The sequence below is a fragment of the Neophocaena asiaeorientalis genome, unplaced genomic scaffold (assembly GCF_003031525.2).
Source record: "Neophocaena asiaeorientalis asiaeorientalis breed wild unplaced genomic scaffold, Neophocaena_asiaeorientalis_V1.1 scaffold446, whole genome shotgun sequence".
Classification (NCBI taxonomy): domain Eukaryota; kingdom Metazoa; phylum Chordata; class Mammalia; order Artiodactyla; family Phocoenidae; genus Neophocaena; species Neophocaena asiaeorientalis.
In genome coordinates, this window is record NW_020173684.1 from 93,192 (window position 1) to 114,206 (window position 21,015).

A 21,015-nucleotide genomic window follows, 5' to 3' on the forward strand; every position below is an offset into this window, starting at 1 on the left:
CCGGACTGGGGCACAAACCCGTGTCCCCTGCATCGGCAGGCAGACTCTCAACCACTGCACCACCACGGAAGCCCCCAAATAACATTTTTAATGAAGAATAACTATATTTCCAAAAATTTTTGTGGGAAGAGTGGCAATGGTTTACAATTTTGTAAACCTCTTTAATGTTTTATTGAATTCTGATACTTATTTCTGCTTTCAGTCTGCTACGTTTTGTTACTCTGGTTGAACTACATGAAGAGAATTTGGCTTCACACAGATACATAGTTGAAAAAAACCATATTTTTATATAGTCTTTTTAGATAATTGTGGATAGTGTTTGCTTCTGTCCCAAAATTTTGAAATGATATCGATGAACTCTGTTCATACAGATCATACTCTTTTAAATTAAAATTCATCAATCTGTTTTGTACTTTGAATGGATCTTTTGTCCTTACATAATTTTATAACATGCTGCATTGGTCATTTGGAAAGTGTTGGTTTATTCTGAGTCATGTAGATCTTCCAAGTGTTGATACCTTTCATTGTACAATAGAGTAAAAAAAAATCACATTTTTTTACTATAACCACTGATCACACCTCTGAACTCTGTTGTGTTAGGAAGTTGTCATGCTCGCTGTGGCAGATAAACGCTTTCCAGAATTCTGATATTCACTTGAAACACTGAGTTTGTATTATTAAAGTAACAGGTCCACTTTTCTTGCTTTTTAGGAAAGTCTACCAAATAACCAAATCTGAATTACCATAGTTTGTTAGTCGTGCTTTCACATGAAAATGGTACGCTAAGAGAAGAGCTGCTGGTTTCCTCTCAGCTCCAGCAATTGGGAAGATGCTTCTCCTCGACACAGTCATGGTACTTAGTCACACAGAATATTCAGAAGACATACACTCAAAATTGAGACTTAGTCAGTACATACTCTTAACACAGATTGCTTCATCCAGGAAATTCTTAAGTTCAGCCAGCCTTTTTTTCTTCCATTGAAGGTGTGTGGCAGAGAAGAATTTAATCACTACCAGTACGGTTTACTGCCACTGCTTTGATTCATGCTAAGGTGCTCGCTCTTTTTACCCAACATTGCTTTGCACCATTAGTGCAGAGATCAACAGGAATGTTCTAGGATAAAGTGTGATATTCATACATTTTCAACACTTTGAATATTTCAACACCATGTGTGTTTGTGGCTGATACTCAGGTAAAAGATCTCTGATGACTGGCTGGTACTGATACTGGATGCACAGAAACAAAACACCAGGTCCAGCCACATCTGTGTATTCGTTTTTGTAAGACAAAAATGCAGTTTTGCAGACAACCTACTGTCTGCACCAGTCTTTAATTCGAGGACTTACTGTGTCATTGAAAAGTGCCAGTGTTGTGGTTTCTTTTACTGACATTTCATCTGGCAGGCTTTCACCATCGCCATCTGTCCTAGCTTTCTCAGTCTCCCAGTGATTGTGTGCCCTCTAGCCAGTGCAATGCCATAACTTACCCTGTAGGATGATTCAGTGGCTTTTTCATATCTAGTTTGAAAATCTGTAACAATTTGTGGCTCTTAAAACACTTTTTCCATCTTCATTTAAAATATTTCTTTAAACTCTGAGTATTTGGTCTCAAGGAACCCACAGCTGGCTTTATAATACTGTTCAAAATTGTTCTGTTGCATAGGTACAATAAGGCAAGTTATTAATATCTATATAGTTGAAGGAAAGATTACTTTTGTTATTTAAAATTTTTATATACAGTTTTGCTCAGTCTGTTTTAGAGTCCTCCCTTCCTTGAATCAAAGAACTCTACTATGTCATATGTATCTTTGCCAGCACTGTTAGATTTAGATGGTGCAGCTATGGATTGAAAGGCAAGTTAAGTATAAGAAAAATACATTAAAAATAATTTATTTTAGAATAAAATATTTTAAACAGTTTTAGGTAAAATTAAAGGTTTTCAGAACATTTTAAAAACTAATATTGCAAAACAACTAAGTGTATTTCTTGTGTTTCTTTGTAGGCACAAGGAAAACTTGTGTTTTAAAATAATTATAGCAGTTGTAACTGAAGACAACTAATAAAAGCATAGTGGAAGTATTTAGACCAAACTAAGTTAGTCTTGGGAAACTTAGTTATACCCCAGCTTACCATCATAAACCATTCTAGAGAATATAAGAACACAATATGCAGATGCTGTTGTCTAAATGGTGACCTCATCACATGTCATGTAGCCTCTGGAAAACTCCTCTGTACATTCTTGAGATAATGAGAATTTGTTAAAAAAAAAAAAGAAAAAGCTAGTAGTGCTTTAATATCACCATGAAAATAGTCTTGACTTCAGAGTTCCAGAGGGTTCTCAGAGACCAAGGATTCCTAGACTATACTTAAAGACAATCATTGTTCTAGGCCATTTTCCTTCCCTTCTCTCCCAGCTACTCCCCCAGTCCCCACGCCTGCCCACATTTCAAATCTCATACCATCTGCATTTACGCTCGATGTAGTCCTCAGCTGCCCTCTAGGTTACTATCCTTCATGCCTTTGAAATTACTAACTCTGATTTTCCAACTCAAAAATTCTTTAACTCCACTGGGATCTTCACTCATTACTTCCCTTTTTATAGGCTTGGATTCCATCATTATAATCACTCTAGCATAGAGCCTCAGTTTTCTTGTATCTTTCCCTTTGCCTTACCTACCTGGAGAAACCACATCCCTGGCCAAATCGACCTTTCCCCCTGAATATTAAAGGCGGTGAGGGAAAAAGAAATGCATATGCACACAAAACAATAGTCTCAGTCCGTGGCCTCTACTCTCAAGTGGGCCTTTAAAGGCTACCCAGAAATCCTACTACATTACCCTTGTCAGTTCTGCCACTCTCCTAGATGACTGTTTCATACCTTTTTCTTTTTCCTTAAACTTCCAACATCTTCTGTCATTCTCATTGAGAGAACAGAGAAAACAAGGAGAGACTTTTCCTAAATTCCTTTAGTCATATCTGCCCATCTACGTGTATCTGTGCTCATATAATCTATTATCACATTTATTACTGTGATTAAATTGTCTCTGATCTTATCTAAGGCCAGCTCCTTATATCCAGCTGTGTACTATGTCCTATTTCCTTCTACCTACTGGAGACATTGCTCTAGAAGTTATTCCACTCTGTTGGATCATTTCCATCATCATACAGCTGTGCTTTAATTCTGCCTTAAAATCAACAGAAAAAACTACCCTATGTTCTCTTCCAGTTTTTACTTCATTTTTCTGTTCCTCTTAAAGCAAGAGAGAGTAGTTATCTGATCTTGTTTCTGTATCCTCCTCTTCTCTTTAGAAGTTGCTCTAATTATGCCCCCAACCACTCTATAAAATTATTCCTGTTAGTGTGACCCATGATCTGTACTCTGCTATATCCTAGGATCAATTTATAGTCTTCATCTGGTTAGAACTGTCATTTGATAATATTTGATATAGTTGATTACTCTTTTCCTTTTGAAGACTTTCTTTCTTTGGCTTCTAGGACACCTTATTGTCTTGATTTTTATTATAGCTCTTTGTTTCTTCTCAGTTCCTTTTGATAGTTCTTCCTTATTTGCCTAATTTCAAAATCTTGGCATGCCCCAGGGCTCAGTCCTTGGACTTCATTCCTCTATATCTGTGTCTGGTCCTCAAGATCATTCCCAGGTTCAGTGATTTGCTAGGAGGACTTAGAGGACTCAGCACGTAGAGGTACTTAGAGCTATGGTTTATTACAGTGAAAGCATGCAAAGCAAAATTGACAAGGGAAAAGACACATGGGGTGAAGTTCAGTGGAAACCAGGTACAAGCTTTCAGGAGTTCCCTTCCAGTGGTATCTCATAGGACATGCTTAATCCTCCAGCAGTGAATTGTGACAAACTTGTGAGATGTCTACCAGGGAAGAAGCTCACTAGAGACTTGGTACCCAAGGTTATTACTAGAGGCTAGTCACTTAAAGTACCCTCTGCCTAGCCTGTACCAAGATTCCAGATTCCCAAAAGGAAGCAGATGTTCAGCATAGACGACATTGTTTACACAGCAGTTTAGACTTTTTGTCAGCATAGATTAGATTTCTTTTGTCTAGAATTTCATGAGTGGAGTTATGTAGTTTGTGTTCTTCTGTCTCTGGCTTCTTTCATTCTACAGAATGCTTTTGAGATTCATCCATGTTGTTGAGTGTATCAGTGGTTCATCCCTTTTTATTGTTGAGTGGTATTCCATTGAAGTAATATTCCAGAATTTGTTTCTCCATTCATCTGTTGGTAGACATTTGGTTTATTTCCAGATTGGAGATATTAGGAATAAAGCTGCTATGAAGGTAGCAATCTGTCTTTGGACATTTTTTTTTTAAACATCTTTATTGGAGTATAATTGCTTTACAATGATGTGTTAGTTTCTGCTTTATAACAAAATGAATCAGATATAAATATACATGTATCTCCGTATCTCCTGCCTCTTGCGTCTCCCTCCCACCCTCCCTATCCCACCCCCCTAGGTGGTCACAAAGCACCGAGCTGATCTCCCTGTGCTATGCGGCTACTTCCCACTACCTATCTATTTTACATTTGGTGGTATATATAAGTCCATGCCACTCTCTCACTTCATCCCAGCTTACCCTTCCCCCTCCCCGTGTCCTCAAGTCCATTCTCTACATCTGCGTCTTTGGACGTTTTTTAAATTAAATATCTAGGAGTGGAATTTCTGGGACCTGTGAAAAGTGTATGGTTTATGTTATGAGAAAATGCACCACTGTCTTCCAAGTGGTTATTACCATTTTACATTTCTGCCAGCAATGTGTGAGAGTTCTGGTTGCTCTGCACCCTTACCAACACTTTTTTATTGTCGGTCTTAATTTGAGCCATTCTAGTGGATGTGCAGTGATTTTAATGTTGGTTTTAATTGCATTTCCCTAACTACTAATGATATTGAGCATCTTTTCATGTCCTTATTGACCATTTGTACTGTGTTTTTGAGAAGTGTCTTAAAATCATTGCCCTCTTTTTATGAGATTGTCATCCTATTATTGATTTGTAATAGGTCTGTACATAGATTAGTGGTTTGCAACAAGGGATAATGTTGTCCTCCAGGGGACCTGTGGAAATGTCTGGAGACATTTTTGGTTGACACCATTGAGGGAGGACTCTTCTCTCTTTCTCTCCAACTCCCCCCACCTCACTCCCTTTCCCTCTCCCTAACGTCCCTCCCTCATTCCCTCTTCTCTCTTCCTCTTTTTCAAATTCAGTTACATTTTAGGCTACTTCATATTGGCCTTAGATGGCACTGAAGCGCTATTTTTTTTTTCCAATTTCTTTTCTCCCCCTTCTTCAGTTTAGATCAATATCTTTACTGTCTTTTGCCCTTTTGCTGCGGTATTCATTTAATCTGCAGTTAAGCCCATCTAGTAAGTTTTTTATTTGAGATGCTGGACTTTTCAACTCTAAAATTACCTTTTTTGATTCTGTTTTAGTTTGTTTCTCAGCTGAGATTTCTTGTCTATTCACTCATTATGCCTTATTTTTTGCTAAATGCAACATATTCATTATAGCTGTTTTATTAGTTTTTGTCTGCTAATTCCACTGTCTGCACCATCTCATTTATTTTGAGTTACATTTTCCTGCTTCTTCACATGTCTGGGAAGTTGTAATTATATGTTGGGCTTGTGCATGATACATTATGTAGGGAGTATGAATTATTATTATGTAGGGAGTAACAATGCTGTCTTCTCTTAAAAGATGTGAGTTTTATTCTGGCAGGCAGTTAAATTACCAGAGGCTCTTTATCCTGCTAGGCTTGTTTTTTTTGCGTTGTTAAGGATAGGTAGCCTTTTTCACCTTTATTTTTTATTTTAGGGCATGACTCCTACTCAGGGTGTGGTGTTATCTTTTTGGAGTCTTAACTGAATGCCTGAAGAGTGAGTCTTACTGTGCTGGAACTATTGAATCCACCCACAAATGACCTCTGCTATTTCCACTTAGCTCCCAGGCCTACAGCAGCCTCTCTCTTTTATTCCTCGGGGATTCTCACCCAGCCCAGGTGCAGCCTGGTCTCAGCCAAGGCATAGGAAAACCCCTATACAAATTCTGCGCCATCTCCACTCCCACGCTGGTGCATTTCCCTTCTTTCTTTCTTATACCTTGTTCATAAATTCTAGCTGCCTCAACAGCTCTAGACTCTGATCTCAGCTTTCTCAGTTGAGAGAAACCCTCACTTGATTTTCCCTTGGGTTTCACCTCGCTGTGGTCGGGAGAGCTTATACAGAAAGCCAGTGTGGCCGTGGGGCTGATCTTATGTATTTACTGTTTCAGGTCTTCTGCTCCCTGTTGTCCGGTGCCTAAAAACAGTTGCCTCATGTATTTTGGCCAGGTTTTTTTTATGGTGAGGAATAGTCTGATGCCATTTATTCCATCATGACTGGCAGTGAAAGTCCCCTCTAAAACTTTAGGGAAAAAAAAAATACTTTAAAAAATTTGAAATTATAATATACTGGTAAGTATACAGAAAAGAAATCAGTTGTGGGTTTTTTTTTGTTTGTTTTTTTCAAATTGCCACTTGTAACATACCAATTAGTGAAGGAGATTTTATGCCTTGCTTTCTTTCCCCCCCAAAAACAAAGGGTGTGGTCAGTAGCTACCTTATGAGATGGTAGATGGTAATTTGTTCATGTAAAAGAGATTATTTGTTGTTACAAATATTCTTTAGGACCTGACGGCACCATCCGAACAAAATTGTTAGGACTGGTGTATCCATGATAGAGCTTCCCCAGAGGCTGAGCGCCTTTGTTATAACTTACATAAGATGTTGCTGCTGGATTGCCGCCATAAGCAGGGCCCCTTAAGACAGGAGCTTGTCATTACTTACACTGGTGTCCTCCCTGTGGATAGGGGTCAGCATTGTTGAGTCTAAGCAGGGGTGACACTTGAAATTTCTTGAGATCATTCAGAATGTCTTCCTTGATTTCCCAGAATCTCATTCTTCTCTCGAGTAATCAGTGTTTGTTGGTTTTCCTGTTTTTATTTCTACCTTTCACATAGCCCATAGTACTGAATATAGTTATCTTAACATGTTCTGAAAAATTGTCTAGCATCAAGATTAAAGTACTAATACATGAGAGTCCCTGAAGTTGCGTGTGAAATGATTACTCTCTGCTTTGAAGTGGCAAGTTAATTTCTCAGCCAGTTCTGATCAGAGAGCTTATTAGCTTTTGTATGTGTTTTATTTTACTCTGGTTTTTTTGGTTGACAGGTTGGGCTGAGATGATCTATTCATGTGTATAAATATGTATTTATGAGTACATAAAAGTTAATATGTACATATGGAAGACATTCTTAGCAATACTTTCCAGATTTGTTTGTTTTTCATTTTTGTCCAGTGTATATCATTTTTCTTTTTGCTAGATGCCTGGCTTTTTCAAGATTGGTTAAGAATTTTCAAGGTGTTGTTTATTGCCACTGGTCTTGTATATAGTACGCTTCTGAACATAAAGAAATATCCCTCATTCATGTAAGATTCAAAAGAAATCAGTTATCTTTTCTGGCTTATGCTTTTTAACATATTACAGTCGCATTTAATTGGTTTGTTTCTCCCCGTGAGTTCTTCAGAGCCTTGTGAATCCTTGTTTTTCTCAGTTAGATGCTGAGAAAATTGTTCGTGTTGTCACACATTAGGTACTTTTATTTTTTTGGGGTACTTTTTAAAAAATAAAACATACTTGAAACAGCTAAAGATACACATAAAACAATATTTTATAGTGAGGCTTATTTTCTAGAATAATTAGGTAGAAAGGTATTTCTCATAAGGTGCTTTTCAAGTAATAGAATACTATTTAAATGTCAAAATTGGATTATAACATTTTTAAGGTGAAAGTGAGCCTTGAGACATTTAGCTTGGACCCAATTTTACAGATCAGGTAAGTAAGAACCTGAAGATGGCGAAGTAGGAACCTGAAGGTGGCAAAGAAAGGTACTGTCAGAGCCAGGTTCTGACCCAGAATCTCCTCCCTGCTGGTGTAGTACTCAGCTAAAGAGAGACAACTGTGTTGGGCCATACATGCTATACCAAGGTGAGCCGAGACATTCTTGGCTCTTCTGCTATTAATGTGGGCTATCCTTACAAGGTCCCTCACCTGCAACCCCTTTTCCCTTTTTTCTCAGGTTCCCTAGGCTTACCCATTCCTGATCCCCCAATTTGATGAATTCCTTTTCACCTTTTTAAAAAACCCAACTCAGATGGCTTCTTAGAAATATTCTCAAGCTCCTTTTCCTGCCCTCTTTTACTCCTCTGGTTATTACTGTACTCTGTGCATCCTTCTGTTATTATTGCATTAAAATTGGTTGTTTGTATTTTTTTCCTTTAAATCTTAAGTTCCTAGTAATATCCAGTCTTCTTACGTTTGTTTTTTTTAATTGAAGTTTAGTTGATTTACAGTATTGTGTTAGTTTCAGGCATACAGCAGAGTGATTCGGATATATATATATGTATATATACTTGTTTTTAATTCTTTTCCATTATAGGTGGTTACAAGATATTGAATACAATTCTCCGTGCTATACACTAAATCCCTGTTGTTTATCTTCTCATATTTTTTAATCCCATGGCCTAGTATAGTTAGTGTCTTTGGAGTTAAATTGAGATCTGCAGTGTTGGGAAACAAGAGGTTTAAAATAAGCTCTGATAAAGGCCTGAATGTTTGTTTTGAATATAGTGTGACTTCTTGCTGTTTTGTTTTGTTCTTTTCTCTTTTTTGCCTATTTCCAGATTTCTAGATACATTCTGGATAGTTGAGGTTGCCAAGTCTGTGTCGGTCCATGAGCAGGCTGCAGCTAAATCTCCTGTGGATTTTATAGAAATGCAGTGGGTTTTCTGATTTAGCGAGTCTGGCATGAATCCAGGAATCCCAGGATTCTTTCTGTTTTATTTTGTTCACTTTAAATCTACGCGGTTGTTTTGACGATCAGCTAGGTTTGGGAGCCACAGTTTCAGGTAACAAGCTGTTCAGTCAGAGTGGGATTACTTGGGGTAGACTTCTATCTGCCACTTAAGAGCTTACAGGTTTCTTATTTCTGGTTCCCAGAGTGTCTGGAACATAATTTGTAGAAATGAGATGCCTTTAAAAGATGTTTTTAATCTGGGTTTTGATTAATTCGAAAGATGGTGACTGATTAACCTCTATTTTTTATTATCATTTAAGGAGTGTTCAGCCTTGGTGTTCCTGTAGACGCTCTCTTCTTCATCGGTAACCAGTTGGTGGCCACAAGTCATACAGGGAAAGTGGGAGTGTGGAATGCTGTCACCCAGCACTGGCAGGTTGGTTTTAACTATTGCATATTATTGCAGAAATGAAATTATTTCTGAAACTCACGCTGGTTATGCATCTGCTTTATTGTGGAATTCATATTGTTTCTGTTTTGATTATACAGCAAGTCCCCTACATACGAACAAGTTCAGTTCCAAGAGTGTGTTTGTAAGTCCAATTTGTAAGTCCAATAAAGTTAGCCTAGGTACCCAACTAACACAATCTGCTATATAATACGGTACTGTAATAGGTTTATAATACTTTTCACACAAATAATACATACAAGCAAACAAAAAATAAAACATTTTTAATCTTACAGTACAGTACCTTGAAAAGTACAGAAGTACCGTACAACAGCTGGCATCCGGGGGCTGCCATCGAGTGAACAGGCAGGAAGAGTTACTGACTGGAGGAGGGAGAGGAGGTGGGAGATAGTAGCGCTGAAGGATACTCAGCAGTAGGCGACGGAGGGCAAGCTGCCATTTCACTCACGCCTGACGTGGATGGCACAGGTTCTGGTTCCTTGCTGGATTCAATTCTGTCTACCCTCTTGAAAAAACGATCCGGTGATGTCTGGGTAGTAGCTCTTTTTTTCTCCTCATAGATGACACGGTAGCACTGGATGCATTCTGAACGTCTGCTGCAACTTTGGTGTACTGTTCTCCTTTCGGGTCCTGTGCCTCAGAAACTAACAGTGCCTCCTCAGATAAAGAGAATCCCCTTGCCATTTCCTGTGTTGTGAATCTCTTCTTAGCAGTACCAGCTACATCACCGCTGCCTTTACGCTTGCTTCCAGATATCCTGGGCTCGAAATAAAGACACTGTACTACTGTACTCTGTACAGGACTGTACAGTAAAGTACACAAAAGCACAACCACTGGTAGAGGATGCACAGACGTGACAGTGCACGCCAGACATGTGAACTAACTTACGTGATTGGACATGCGAACGCACGTTTGCTTCCTTGAAAGTTTGCAAGTTGAAGGTTCATATGTAGGGGACTTACTGTATAGAATATTGAATATATTTACTGCTAAGTTTGCTTCTGGATACAAGTTTGACTACATTTTCAAGAATTTTAAGTCACTTTGGAAGATGAGTCAGTTTGTAAACTGGTTTGACATTTCTTTATTTCCTTGAAATGTTTCAAGTTTCATGCCTTGGGAATAGTAGTCCAGGCAAACTTCATCTCCTGAGTGGGAGCACAGTTCTGTGTGAAAATACATAGCCTGTTCAAGGAAAAGATAGCGAGCTAAATGGTTTCAAGTACTTGAGAGGAACAGGAAGGAGATAAGACTAAAAAAAAGCTTATTGCCTGATTCTGAAGGAGAGGGGAAAAATGAAAGGGATTTAAGCAGAGAGTGACTTGGCCAGAGCCATGTTTTAGAAAGAGAACAGTGCTAGCTAATATGAACAGTAGACTGGATCAGGGAAGTGATGCAGCAAAAGAGGCAGAGCTTCAACTAAAACGAGTAGACGGCAAAGATGAGACTAGCTGAAAAACATTTCATAAGCCTTCCTAAAAGGATTGGTATCTGATTAGATGGAGAAAAATTAAAGGAGAGAGAGGTGGATTTCTAGTTCTGACAGTTGAGTGGCTGGTAATATTTTACATTGATAGGGAACAGAGGAGGAGAATCATATATGCTGGTAGATAGCGTGAGGAATAATTAGAATGACTAAATCTGTTTACTTTGAGATTCCTGTGGGTATCCACATACAGGAGCTCAATATATAGTTGGAAGCACCCCTCTGGAATTTAGGGAAGAAGAAAAGGGCTAGAAAAAAGTATTTGGAAACCATAATACTTGGTAATTGAAACATGGGAATTGGTAAGATTTTCCATTGAGAGGATATCTGCAGCGAAAGAAAAGCCAAAGTTAAAATCCTGAGGAACATTAGCTCTTAAGGGAACAAGATAGGAAACCAAGAGCCGAAGTGACACATATGATACGATTGAGAAATGACATTGGTTTTGTCAGTAGGATATCATTTGCAGATGTATTAATAAGTTAATTAGGTTTTGATTGGGGGGGCAGATTGCAGGAACTAAGGAATTAAAAGATCAGAGATTAGAGTTAGCAAATTCAGAGTGTCTTTCAAGAAGTTTGGTGGTGAAGGAGAGCAGAGAAGCAAAGTGATAGTTTAAGGATCAAGGCTAGATGGAGGAAAAGATATTCAGTGCTTTATTTTACTTTTTCTCTAGGACGGGAGAAGTTTGAGCATGCTTGTTAGTCAGAGAGGGGAGTTGACAGAGAAAGCATTTGAAGGTTGAAAGAATGGAGATGGTTGCTAGTGCCATAGAAGCAAATGGGGTCTAGAACACAGCTGGAGGGGTTGCCCCAACAGAGTAGAGAGACTTCTTTCTCTGCGATGGAAGAGTGAGGAAGGCGTACTGTGGAGGAGAAAGACATTGGAAGTGTGTTTCAAGGATTGCAGAGATTATAAATCTTTATAATGGACCTGGCTGGTACAGCTATGTGAGTTTCTTCCTTAATCCTCAGTACTGGGAACAGAAGCAAGAGAAAAGAAAACAGTGTCGGCCTGATTCAGGATTGGAGATGTAATAAAATGGGTATGACACACAAAGGGATGAGAAAACATGAAGTGGCAAAGTAATTGAAACTGTAAGATCAAGAAGTGAAGGAGTGCCAGGTCAGCAGAGGGGGATGCAGGGATTCAAGGGACTAGAGGGACGTGAAAGCAGGTTGGTGACTTACAAGGAGTGGGAATTGTTGTGGTCAAAGACTGGAGTTAAGGTTTTGGAGTTGGAGCAGTTCTCATTGACGTAGCCATTTAAATCATGTGTTGAACTGACTTAAAGATGAAAGTAGTTGAAATAGTGGCCAGAGAACTGTAAGGGTCATCAGGGTGAACATTTAGGTGCCAGAACAGTAATGGAGAATGGGACAAAAAGCTAACTGATCCAGGTGCCCAGCTCCTCAGTAGAAGTGGTATGTTGATCTGGAAGCTGCAGTCTGGGCAGAGGTAGGGTAATTGAATGTCGTGATTGGGCTGAGCTTGTGGAGGGACATTCTTAAGGTCGTACGGCCGCGCCTGAGATGCTGGGGAAATGGTGAGAGAATGAATGATAAGCTTACGATGAGAGAGATTGCAATCGGAGAAAGTTAAATTTCATTCTAGATGGAGACATGGAAGTCATGTTTGTAGAAAAAATATATTAGCCAAGAGTGGACCTTCCATATAGGCACAGAAAAGGCATTATAAAGGTTGTTACCATGAAAGTGATGGGCCAAGGAATGTGGGGAAGGACTGATCTAGGTTGATCTAAAGTTGAGGTGGAGGGAAGTCGATCCGAGGGATTCTTCAGCTGGTGATATCTCTGTAAAGAGGAATGTGGATTTTAATGATTTACGGAAGACCTGCTCTCAGGTAAGTTACTTGGCTACTTATGTCAAGTGAGCTTTTAGTGGCTCTGAGAAGCTGTGCTATCTGTGCCATAAAACTTGGAAGGTGCATTTAGGTTTCTAAAGAAACATGTTTTCTTTTTTTTTTTCTTTTTTTTTTGCGGTACGCGGGCCTCTCACTGTTGCGGCCTCTCCCATTGCGGAGCACAGGCTCCGGACGCGCAGGCTCACGGGCCCAGCCGCTTCGTGGCATGTGGGATCTTCCCGGACCGAGGCATGAACCTGTGTCCTCTGCATCAGCAGGCGGACTCTCAACCACTGTGCCACCAGGGAAGCCCAGGAACATGTTTCTTTATTACCTTCTTTGTTTTTTACTAATGTCACAACTGCATATAAAAGTTTTCATATTTTGAGATCCCCAAAACTATACTAGCATCCTCAAAGTGGATACTTCACCTTAAGCGTTTAGTCCTTTATGTATAACCTGTTGCTTCTTGTTTGGTATATGCATGAGTTGAAAACCATAGCTGACAAAGTAGGTTTGTTATTACATTTCAGGAAGACCTGGGGTAAGTCGAGCATTCATGCAGCAAACAAGCCTCATAACTTTTAGCCCAGATAGATGATTTATTTTTTTGGTAGTGCACTGCAGAGCTAGGATGTAATGAAATCTCAGTGTCTGATCTGCAAACCTCAACGGACAGTTCTGACCTGAGGCTGGCTGCTGTGGCACTGGATGAGCGGGTTCTGATCTGGCCTTTAGCAACAGTTCTGCCCATGAGTGACACAGAAGGTACACAGGACAACTAGTGTAGTTTGTGACTCTCGCTGTACAGTCGAGATTGATTTGAGGTATTTGAGTCAGACAAATGAGCCTGAGAGCGAGAGAGCAAGCGTTTTTGAGCCTGAAAGCCGTTGTGATATTTTGGTGTAGCAGTTTCTTATTAGGACAGCTTCAATAAAATGTTAATGAAAATTTTATAGGAGTGTTGTATCTGATTTGGGTAAGAAAAAAGAAAATTATTTTTGAGAAGGAAACTTTCAGTGTTTTCTTCTTTTTTTTGTTTAATTCCTCTTCATTAGACTTCAGAAGATTAGTAATAAGGAATTAGTGTTTCAAATACATGGCCTAGGCTGAGTTACGTGGCAGAATAGTAACTTTAGGCATTATTTCCCAAGTTGTTCAAGTTTAAATTTAGATGTATATTGGAAACATAGATTATACATGTTTCATTCTCATATCAAAGCAGAGAGACAGTGTTGGAAGTTAGTCCTGGAAAGTCATTGTGTATTGTGATTGCTAAAGGATCAGAGAGCTCTGTCTGTGTTCATTCTGAAAGACGAGAGATCTTCAGCCAGAGTCACCATCTGAGTCACAGCCTGGCCTCTAAATGAACAGTGGAGGACGAGCTTGAGGAAGAAATACTGGCTGTGGGAACAAGGAGTCAAAGTGAATTTCTGTGCTCTTATGGGCTGTGCCGGACAAGAACTAGGGAGGCATATTTGATGTAGCTTCTCTTCTTTTGTGCTCTGATGCACTTGTAGCACTGATGTCACAAGTAGGGTTTGGTGGGATTTACTTTTTTGTTTTTGTAATAGGTTTATGAACCCCTGCAAGTTAGGAACAAGAATAAGGTGGGCATTGGAATCTTAGGCCCAGAATTCATTGGAGAGGACTGACATTTGGGTGTCTTATTATGTCCTGAACACTATCCCAAGTACGTTGTATTTCTTACTTGGGATTTACAGTAATGTAGCTGAATTAGATCAATTATTGGTAAGAAGACTTGACATTTTGGTGTCTATTATGTACTGACCACTACCCTGAGTATGTTATATTTGCTTACTTAGGATTTACAGTAACATAGCTAAATCAGCTGACATATAGAAATACTGGGTAAAAGTATTAAAGCAGCATATATTGTATCTATGTCAAGTATTGAATTACATTTATTTGTTTGTTTGTTTATACATATTTGCATGTCACGTATCAGAGTAAAGGCTCTGGGGTCTGGGGTTCTACCAGGAATAGGAGGCATGGCTTCATGGGACAGTGTAAACCAGCCTCCTGCAAAAAGCTGACGCTTTAAAGGTCTGCCTCAGTCCCTGAGAAGAAGAATGGGAAAACTCTGCTCAACAGTTTTGGAACAAGAAAGCTTGACCTGTGTTTAGTGTCTTGGATTGGGGAGAGGTGGTGCAGGGGAAAACCATCAATGAGAAATTGAGACCAAAATAATCAAATTAGGAGTACAAATGTGTGAATTGAAAACACAAAGGTAAGTATGGGAACTCCAATTTGAGAAATTAATGTAAAAAGCTGGTCTGGGGCCATTTGCATTTCCAGATGTGGACATGAAACTGAACTTTCACAAGATATGGCACACAGGACTCTGCAGAAGAAATATTTTCTGCTGAAAGTGAGCCCATAACCTCCCCAAATTTGTAAACTACACATGAAACGTGAAAGCAAATGAGGGAAAGTCATCAAATGTTAGCAGTTAGAGTACAGATGTACCCCAAAGTTGAAAATAATTGAACAATTAGACAACTAATGTAGAATAAATTTCTGAAGTTATTTAATGAGATAGAAGAAGGACTAGACTATAATGAAGGAATAGGACCAGTCAGAAAAGAAGCAAAATGAAAGAGTAGAAATTTAAAGGTCATTGAAAATTAAAAACAAACCAAAACTCTGACTTAATGTGTTGAATAGAAGGACAATGAATCGACAGACACATTTGAAAAAAATCATTCACGCTGAAGCAGAAAGAGTGAGAGAGAAAATATGAAAAGAAAAAAAAATCAGAAAGGAACAGTGGAGATGGGGCAATTTAGAAAAGATAATTGCTAACAATTTTGGAGAGTTGAAGAAAGACATGACTCTACTGATTAAAGAAATACATCAAGGCTAAATAAAATGAGATTCACACTTACACACATGGTGATGTGTTGGGTTGGCAAAAAAGTTCATTAGGGTTTTTCCATAGGATCTTACGGGAAAACCTGAACGAACCTTTTGGCCAACCAATAATAGAAGATAAAAGTATCATAAAGGTGTCCACAGAGTAGTGAGAGGTACACTGTAGTTAGACTTAAAACAGACTGTTCATCACCAGCAGTAGAATCCAGAAGACAATAGGCTATTCTCAAGTTAGTTGGGGAAATAACTTTCAACTTAGGATTTCATATCCAGCAAAACTATCATTCAAACATGAATGAGAGATGTTTTCAGATAATACAGACAAAGTTTGTCACTTATAACCTTCAGTGGAAGGACCTCTATAGAAATGCCCTTTGATAAGGTTATTTATACTTAGAAGAGGAAGTAGTGGAATACAATAAACATGACTAGCCAAAGAATTTGTAGATGTGTTGGTGACTCTAAATAAGTCTAAAAAGTAATGGGTGAGAGTTAAAACATACTGATGTTAAAAACAGTGATCATGATGCAGGTAGAGATTGTGGTTAAAGGATTCTAGGGGCCTTGTACTGCTTGGGAAGATAGAGTGGTTTTCAAACTGTAAATCATTTAAATTTTTACATAGGAGTTAATGATAATCACTGCATGCAACGTTAGGAGAGGAAACCCACTTCCACCTTAGGTTTGTGGCCACCGTGACTGAACCAAATATACTAATATTTGGTTATACACTAAATATACTATACAGTATGGTGTCTCAGGTTCCTGACATGAAGCTGTTGGGGTAAAGAAGAGGAGGCCATGAAAGGCTGACTCCTTGCTTATGCTGGGAGAGAAGAACTTAGTACCAACTCCTCTGTAACCTAACTTTACTTATCCTCTGCTTTCCCTGTTCTCCTTGTACTGAGGGGTAGACGTGAGGGGAAAAGCAGGACATGCTCAGGGGTTGCAGGAAAAGAGGTAGGAAGGCTCTAGTCCTGGAGCCCATCCTCCCAGAGAACTGAAAGGTCAGATACCTGTCTTGGACGTGCCTGGGAAAGCTCCAGGCCGCTGCTGCTCTTTCACTGAAAAATGGGTCCAGAGGGAGAGGAATCTCATGGCCTTACCTATCCCCAGCCTCTGACTGTGAAGATTCTGGGTAGAATTGAAGCTCTTCTTGGAGTGCTGGAGCTAAAACGATGCACTTGGTGTAAGAAAATTGGTCAGTGAAGCAGCCTTCCCTCCATTTTTCAGACATCTTTACTCATATCACTGAGAAGTTGTCGGTGTTTACCTGCTACGAAACGTGTTGGCTCTCATGAGACAGAAACCTGACCTGGGGTTGGGGGTGATCATTGAGTCTTTGCAGAGATATTTCTAGTGTAACTTATAATCATGCAGGACACCAGAAGGCACACACAGAAATTAGGGTCATGGACATGAACGGCTTCTAGGAATCATTATTTCCAAGTTTTAGCTGTTTTTAAATTTGTGTTTTTAGTTAGACTCTTTTGCTGTATTTGCTGTTCTGTCAGAAGTGTGCTTTTCCCTTTCTCTACCTAACTCCTAGTTAGTTTTTTAGTTTTCAAGCTTTACTTTCTTTTTGAACTTTTCCTCGATCTTTGTGCTTCTCCCTGGACTGGGGTTGAGGCGGGAGTCCTTTCTCCCTCTTCTGTGATTGTATTGCATACCCTGTGTTTATACATTAAATAATGTATAATGTATACTGTGATAGGCATTAATGTGCCTATCACATTATAATTGTCTTTATTTTTCTTTCTTGCCCACAAGTTTCTAAGCTTCTACAGAGCAAAACTGATATTTCACATCCCTTATCCATTCCAGTACTTGTTCACCTGGATAATATCTGGTACATAAAAAGTGTTTCATTTAAATGTTGTGTGTAAACTTTCACATGCATGTCTGGCCTGGCTGTACATAGGGATGATTCAGTTTGATCTCATCGCCAGTACAATAACACTTTTTGTTTGTTTTTCGTTTTGTTTGTAAAAATCATGCCCTTTGCTTTTCTCTTGGCACACACACAGGCATTCATTAATTTGTAACTAGACTGATTTGCTTGGAAAACTGTTTTGTATTCTAGTACTTGAAAAAATAAAAGCGTTTGAGAACTTGTTTGGCCATTTCCTAGGAAATAGAGGTGAAGTATTTAGTGGGGAATATGAAAGTAGAGAAGACTGCCTTTTCAAAGAAATGGTAATGAACTACCAAGGGAGCGAGTACTATCTGGAAATCGGTTGATCTGTTTTCTAGTTCTGATTCTGGGCAGGTCATTTCATCTCTTATGAGAGAGACAAGGGAGAAAGGGGCCTGGTCAGACTTGGTTTTCCAGTCCTAAAGTGTGCTGTGACCTCACAGTCATGTGCAGAAAAAGGAAATGAGTAAATTCTGAAAGGAAAGTGCTGTTGTTGGAAATAAAAAAGTTTTTAGAAAAGCTTTAAAAGGTCAGAGTTCCCCTTGGAGGGGTGTGTGTGTGTGTGTGTGTGTGAAGAAAGTATTTTCTAAGCCCTACTTAAATCGGATATTAGTATCCTTTTTATTAAAAGACTCAAAAATTTTGAGGAAATTGAGCAGAAAATATAGATTGTAATTAATAACTGACATCTAACAGTATTCTCACTACATTAGGTTCAAGACGTTGTTCCTATAACTAGTTATGACACTGCTGGGTCGTTCCTTCTACTGGGATGTAACAATGGATCAATATATTATATAGGTAAGTGGTCAGACACTTAGTATGGTCCTATTTAGTATGATTTTTAAAATGAGAACAAGAAAATATTACCTTTTTTAGTTTTAAGTAGATTCACTATTTATTTTAATGCTATTTAATTTTTTTTTTTTTTTAGATATGCAGAAGTTCCCTTTGCGAATGAAGGATAACGATCTTCTTGTAACTGAACTTTATCATGATCCTTCAAATGATGCTATTACTGCTCTGAGTGTTTACCTCACACCCAAAACAAGTTAGTGCATAACAAAATTATCATAAATTGTGGAAGTTCTTTTGATAATGTATGTTTATTCGTTGGTTTATTGTAACACTGATCTGGCCCTTTGTTTTGGTGAACTGCAGTGCTGAGGATTTCATCTCTTAGAGTCTAAAGTTTATGTTTGGTTTTATACTAAAGTCACACATGACCAGTAAACATAATCTGAGGTGGGAAGTTAGAACTTTTCCTCTTCTGAATTGTATTGTTAAGCCCTACTATTATAATAATAACTAACATTATTTGTTAAACTTATCTGCACATTTACCTTCCTATGACAGCTGATTTCATTTTGGAATTAAGAGCTTTATTTTTATTTTCATAACAGTAACAACAACGAAAGCTTTTAGACTTTTAATCTCTATTGAAAAATGAGCTTATTTCTCTGGGAAATTTTAAATTTAAGTTTTGGAAAACCTCAGTATCCATAACTTATTGCTTTTTCAAAGGCCATTGCAATGAAATTAACAAACTAGCTCTGTAAATTATTAAGAATTTTTATATTCTAGAGTGAAAGATAAACGTAAATGGGAAATTCAAAATTTATCTGTAATGAAAGGAATTCTAGGAAATACTTACATGTGGCTAGTAATATTAATAGTTTGAATACATTACTTGTATAATCGTTTCATTGAATGCATTGTAATAAATCATTATCTTCGGTATGAAAGAAAGAAAGATTCTGGTGTGCACGGATGATTTTGATTGAAATTGTAGGATTTAAACTATGTTGCTCCAGAACAGAGGTCAGCAAACCATGCTCTTTTTATTAGTAGTTTTATGTATTGTCTTTGGCTGCTTTTCTGCAACTGTGACAGAGTTGAGTGGCTGTACAGAGACAGTGTGGCATGCAAAGTTTAAGCTATTTGCTTTTTATAGAAAGTTTGCTGACCCCTGCTCTAGAATGAGATATGCTCCCCTCCCCGCCCCCAATCCAATTAAAAAGGGAGAATAAAACTTCTTTTGTGGTGGCAGTGTCTTCTTTTAAGACACAAGAATGGAGTTGCCTTTTAAGTTTTGAGAAGTGTTTTCCATAGCATGCCCTTTTCCTTCAATTCCAGTATTTTCAGGTGCATCAGAAAGAACAGCTGTCAAAGCTAAGAGGTTCTCTGTGATGCTTTTAAGGAATGTAGGTCACTGAACTCCATTCTGTCTTAAATATATGATGGAATCTGGGCACTTGTTTGAAAAAAAAGCCACAGATGAACCTGACGTCTTGAGCTAGTTGTATATAATTAGAAGAGAACAACATAGGTAAATGTGATGTAAGCAATGTAATGGGTATATTTTCCCATAGTTATAACAGTTTTGAAACTGTTGAATAGTACATGGATTACTTGATTATTCAAAGAGAAGATTCAGTATTGTGGCAGAAGTAAAACAGATGGTCATTCGAGGCTAGAAATAATATGGAGTATTGCTTTAGGAATACTATGTTGTGTCAGTGGTGTTCTTAGCGTGTCAGATTTCTTCCTTAAACATTTAATGAGTACCTACTATGTCTCAGGCACTCTGTAAGGTGATATAGATTAAAAAATGATTATGATTCAGTCTCTTATCAATAAAGAGTAGAGGTAGATAGACATGGAAATAGAGAATTGGGGTGTTACAGTTGCTCTGATAGAACCTAATACATAGTACAAGGGAGAGAGTGAACAATTCTATACTGGAGTGAGTGTTAGGAAAAGATTTGTAAAGGAAATAATGAATTTAAGATGGTCAGAGAAGTCTTAAGATTTCTTTGCTGAGCTGGATTTGGGGCTGATAACAAGTGCTGAATCCAGCTCTGCCTCTTCTATCACAGGGAACACTTTGCAAGGGCAGCTTTCTTTTTATTGTCTTCTATTATATCACCTTTCAATTTTTGATTTTGGTTAGGTGTCAGTGGTAACTGGATTGAGATTGCCTATGGTACGAGCTCTGGAGCAGTACGAGTAATTGTGCAGCACCCAGAGACGGTTGGGTCAGGCCCTCAGCTTTTTCAGACCTTCACAGTTCACCGAAGTCCCGTGACAAAAATCATGCTCTCAGAGAAGCATCTTGTATCAGGTAAAGTGATTTTATTAGTACTGGTAGGGAGGTCTACCTCATGTCATGTAAAACCTTGCCTTGGGTGTTATTTTTTAGACTCCTACAAATTAAAAGAATATAAAAGCAGTGTTTTATGTAAGAAAAACACACCAGAAAAAGTGGTAGAAAAGTTTAATAACTGAAGAAATACTATGATTGTCTTCTACGGTTTCTTTGATATTGTCTGGTTGTAGTATACATAAATTTAGAAGGCATCATATCTTTTATTTACTCTCTATTTTAATATTTGGTTCTTATGGCATATTTTACTTCAGAATATTTATCATAATCCTGTTGAAGAATGTTTTATTAGAGAAATTTTTCAAGTATGAATATAATATAAATTTGGTTGTGTTGTCTTAAGGTTTAATGCTAAAGTTAG

At 38.3% G+C, this 21,015-nt stretch overlaps 1 protein-coding gene across 1 annotated transcript in view; it reads left to right on the forward strand.

The window, feature by feature from the left end:
* KCTD3 (potassium channel tetramerization domain containing 3) overlaps positions 1-21,015 on the forward strand; it is a 56,004-nt gene that overhangs the window by 14,946 nt on the left and 20,043 nt on the right. Inside the window, exons 5-8 of the mRNA XM_024750147.1 lie at positions 9,181-9,296; positions 18,202-18,289; positions 18,423-18,539; positions 20,442-20,612. Of these exons, the coding sequence (XP_024605915.1) occupies positions 9,181-9,296; positions 18,202-18,289; positions 18,423-18,539; positions 20,442-20,612 (492 nt within the window). The remainder of the gene's footprint in view (positions 1-9,180; positions 9,297-18,201; positions 18,290-18,422; positions 18,540-20,441; positions 20,613-21,015) is intronic.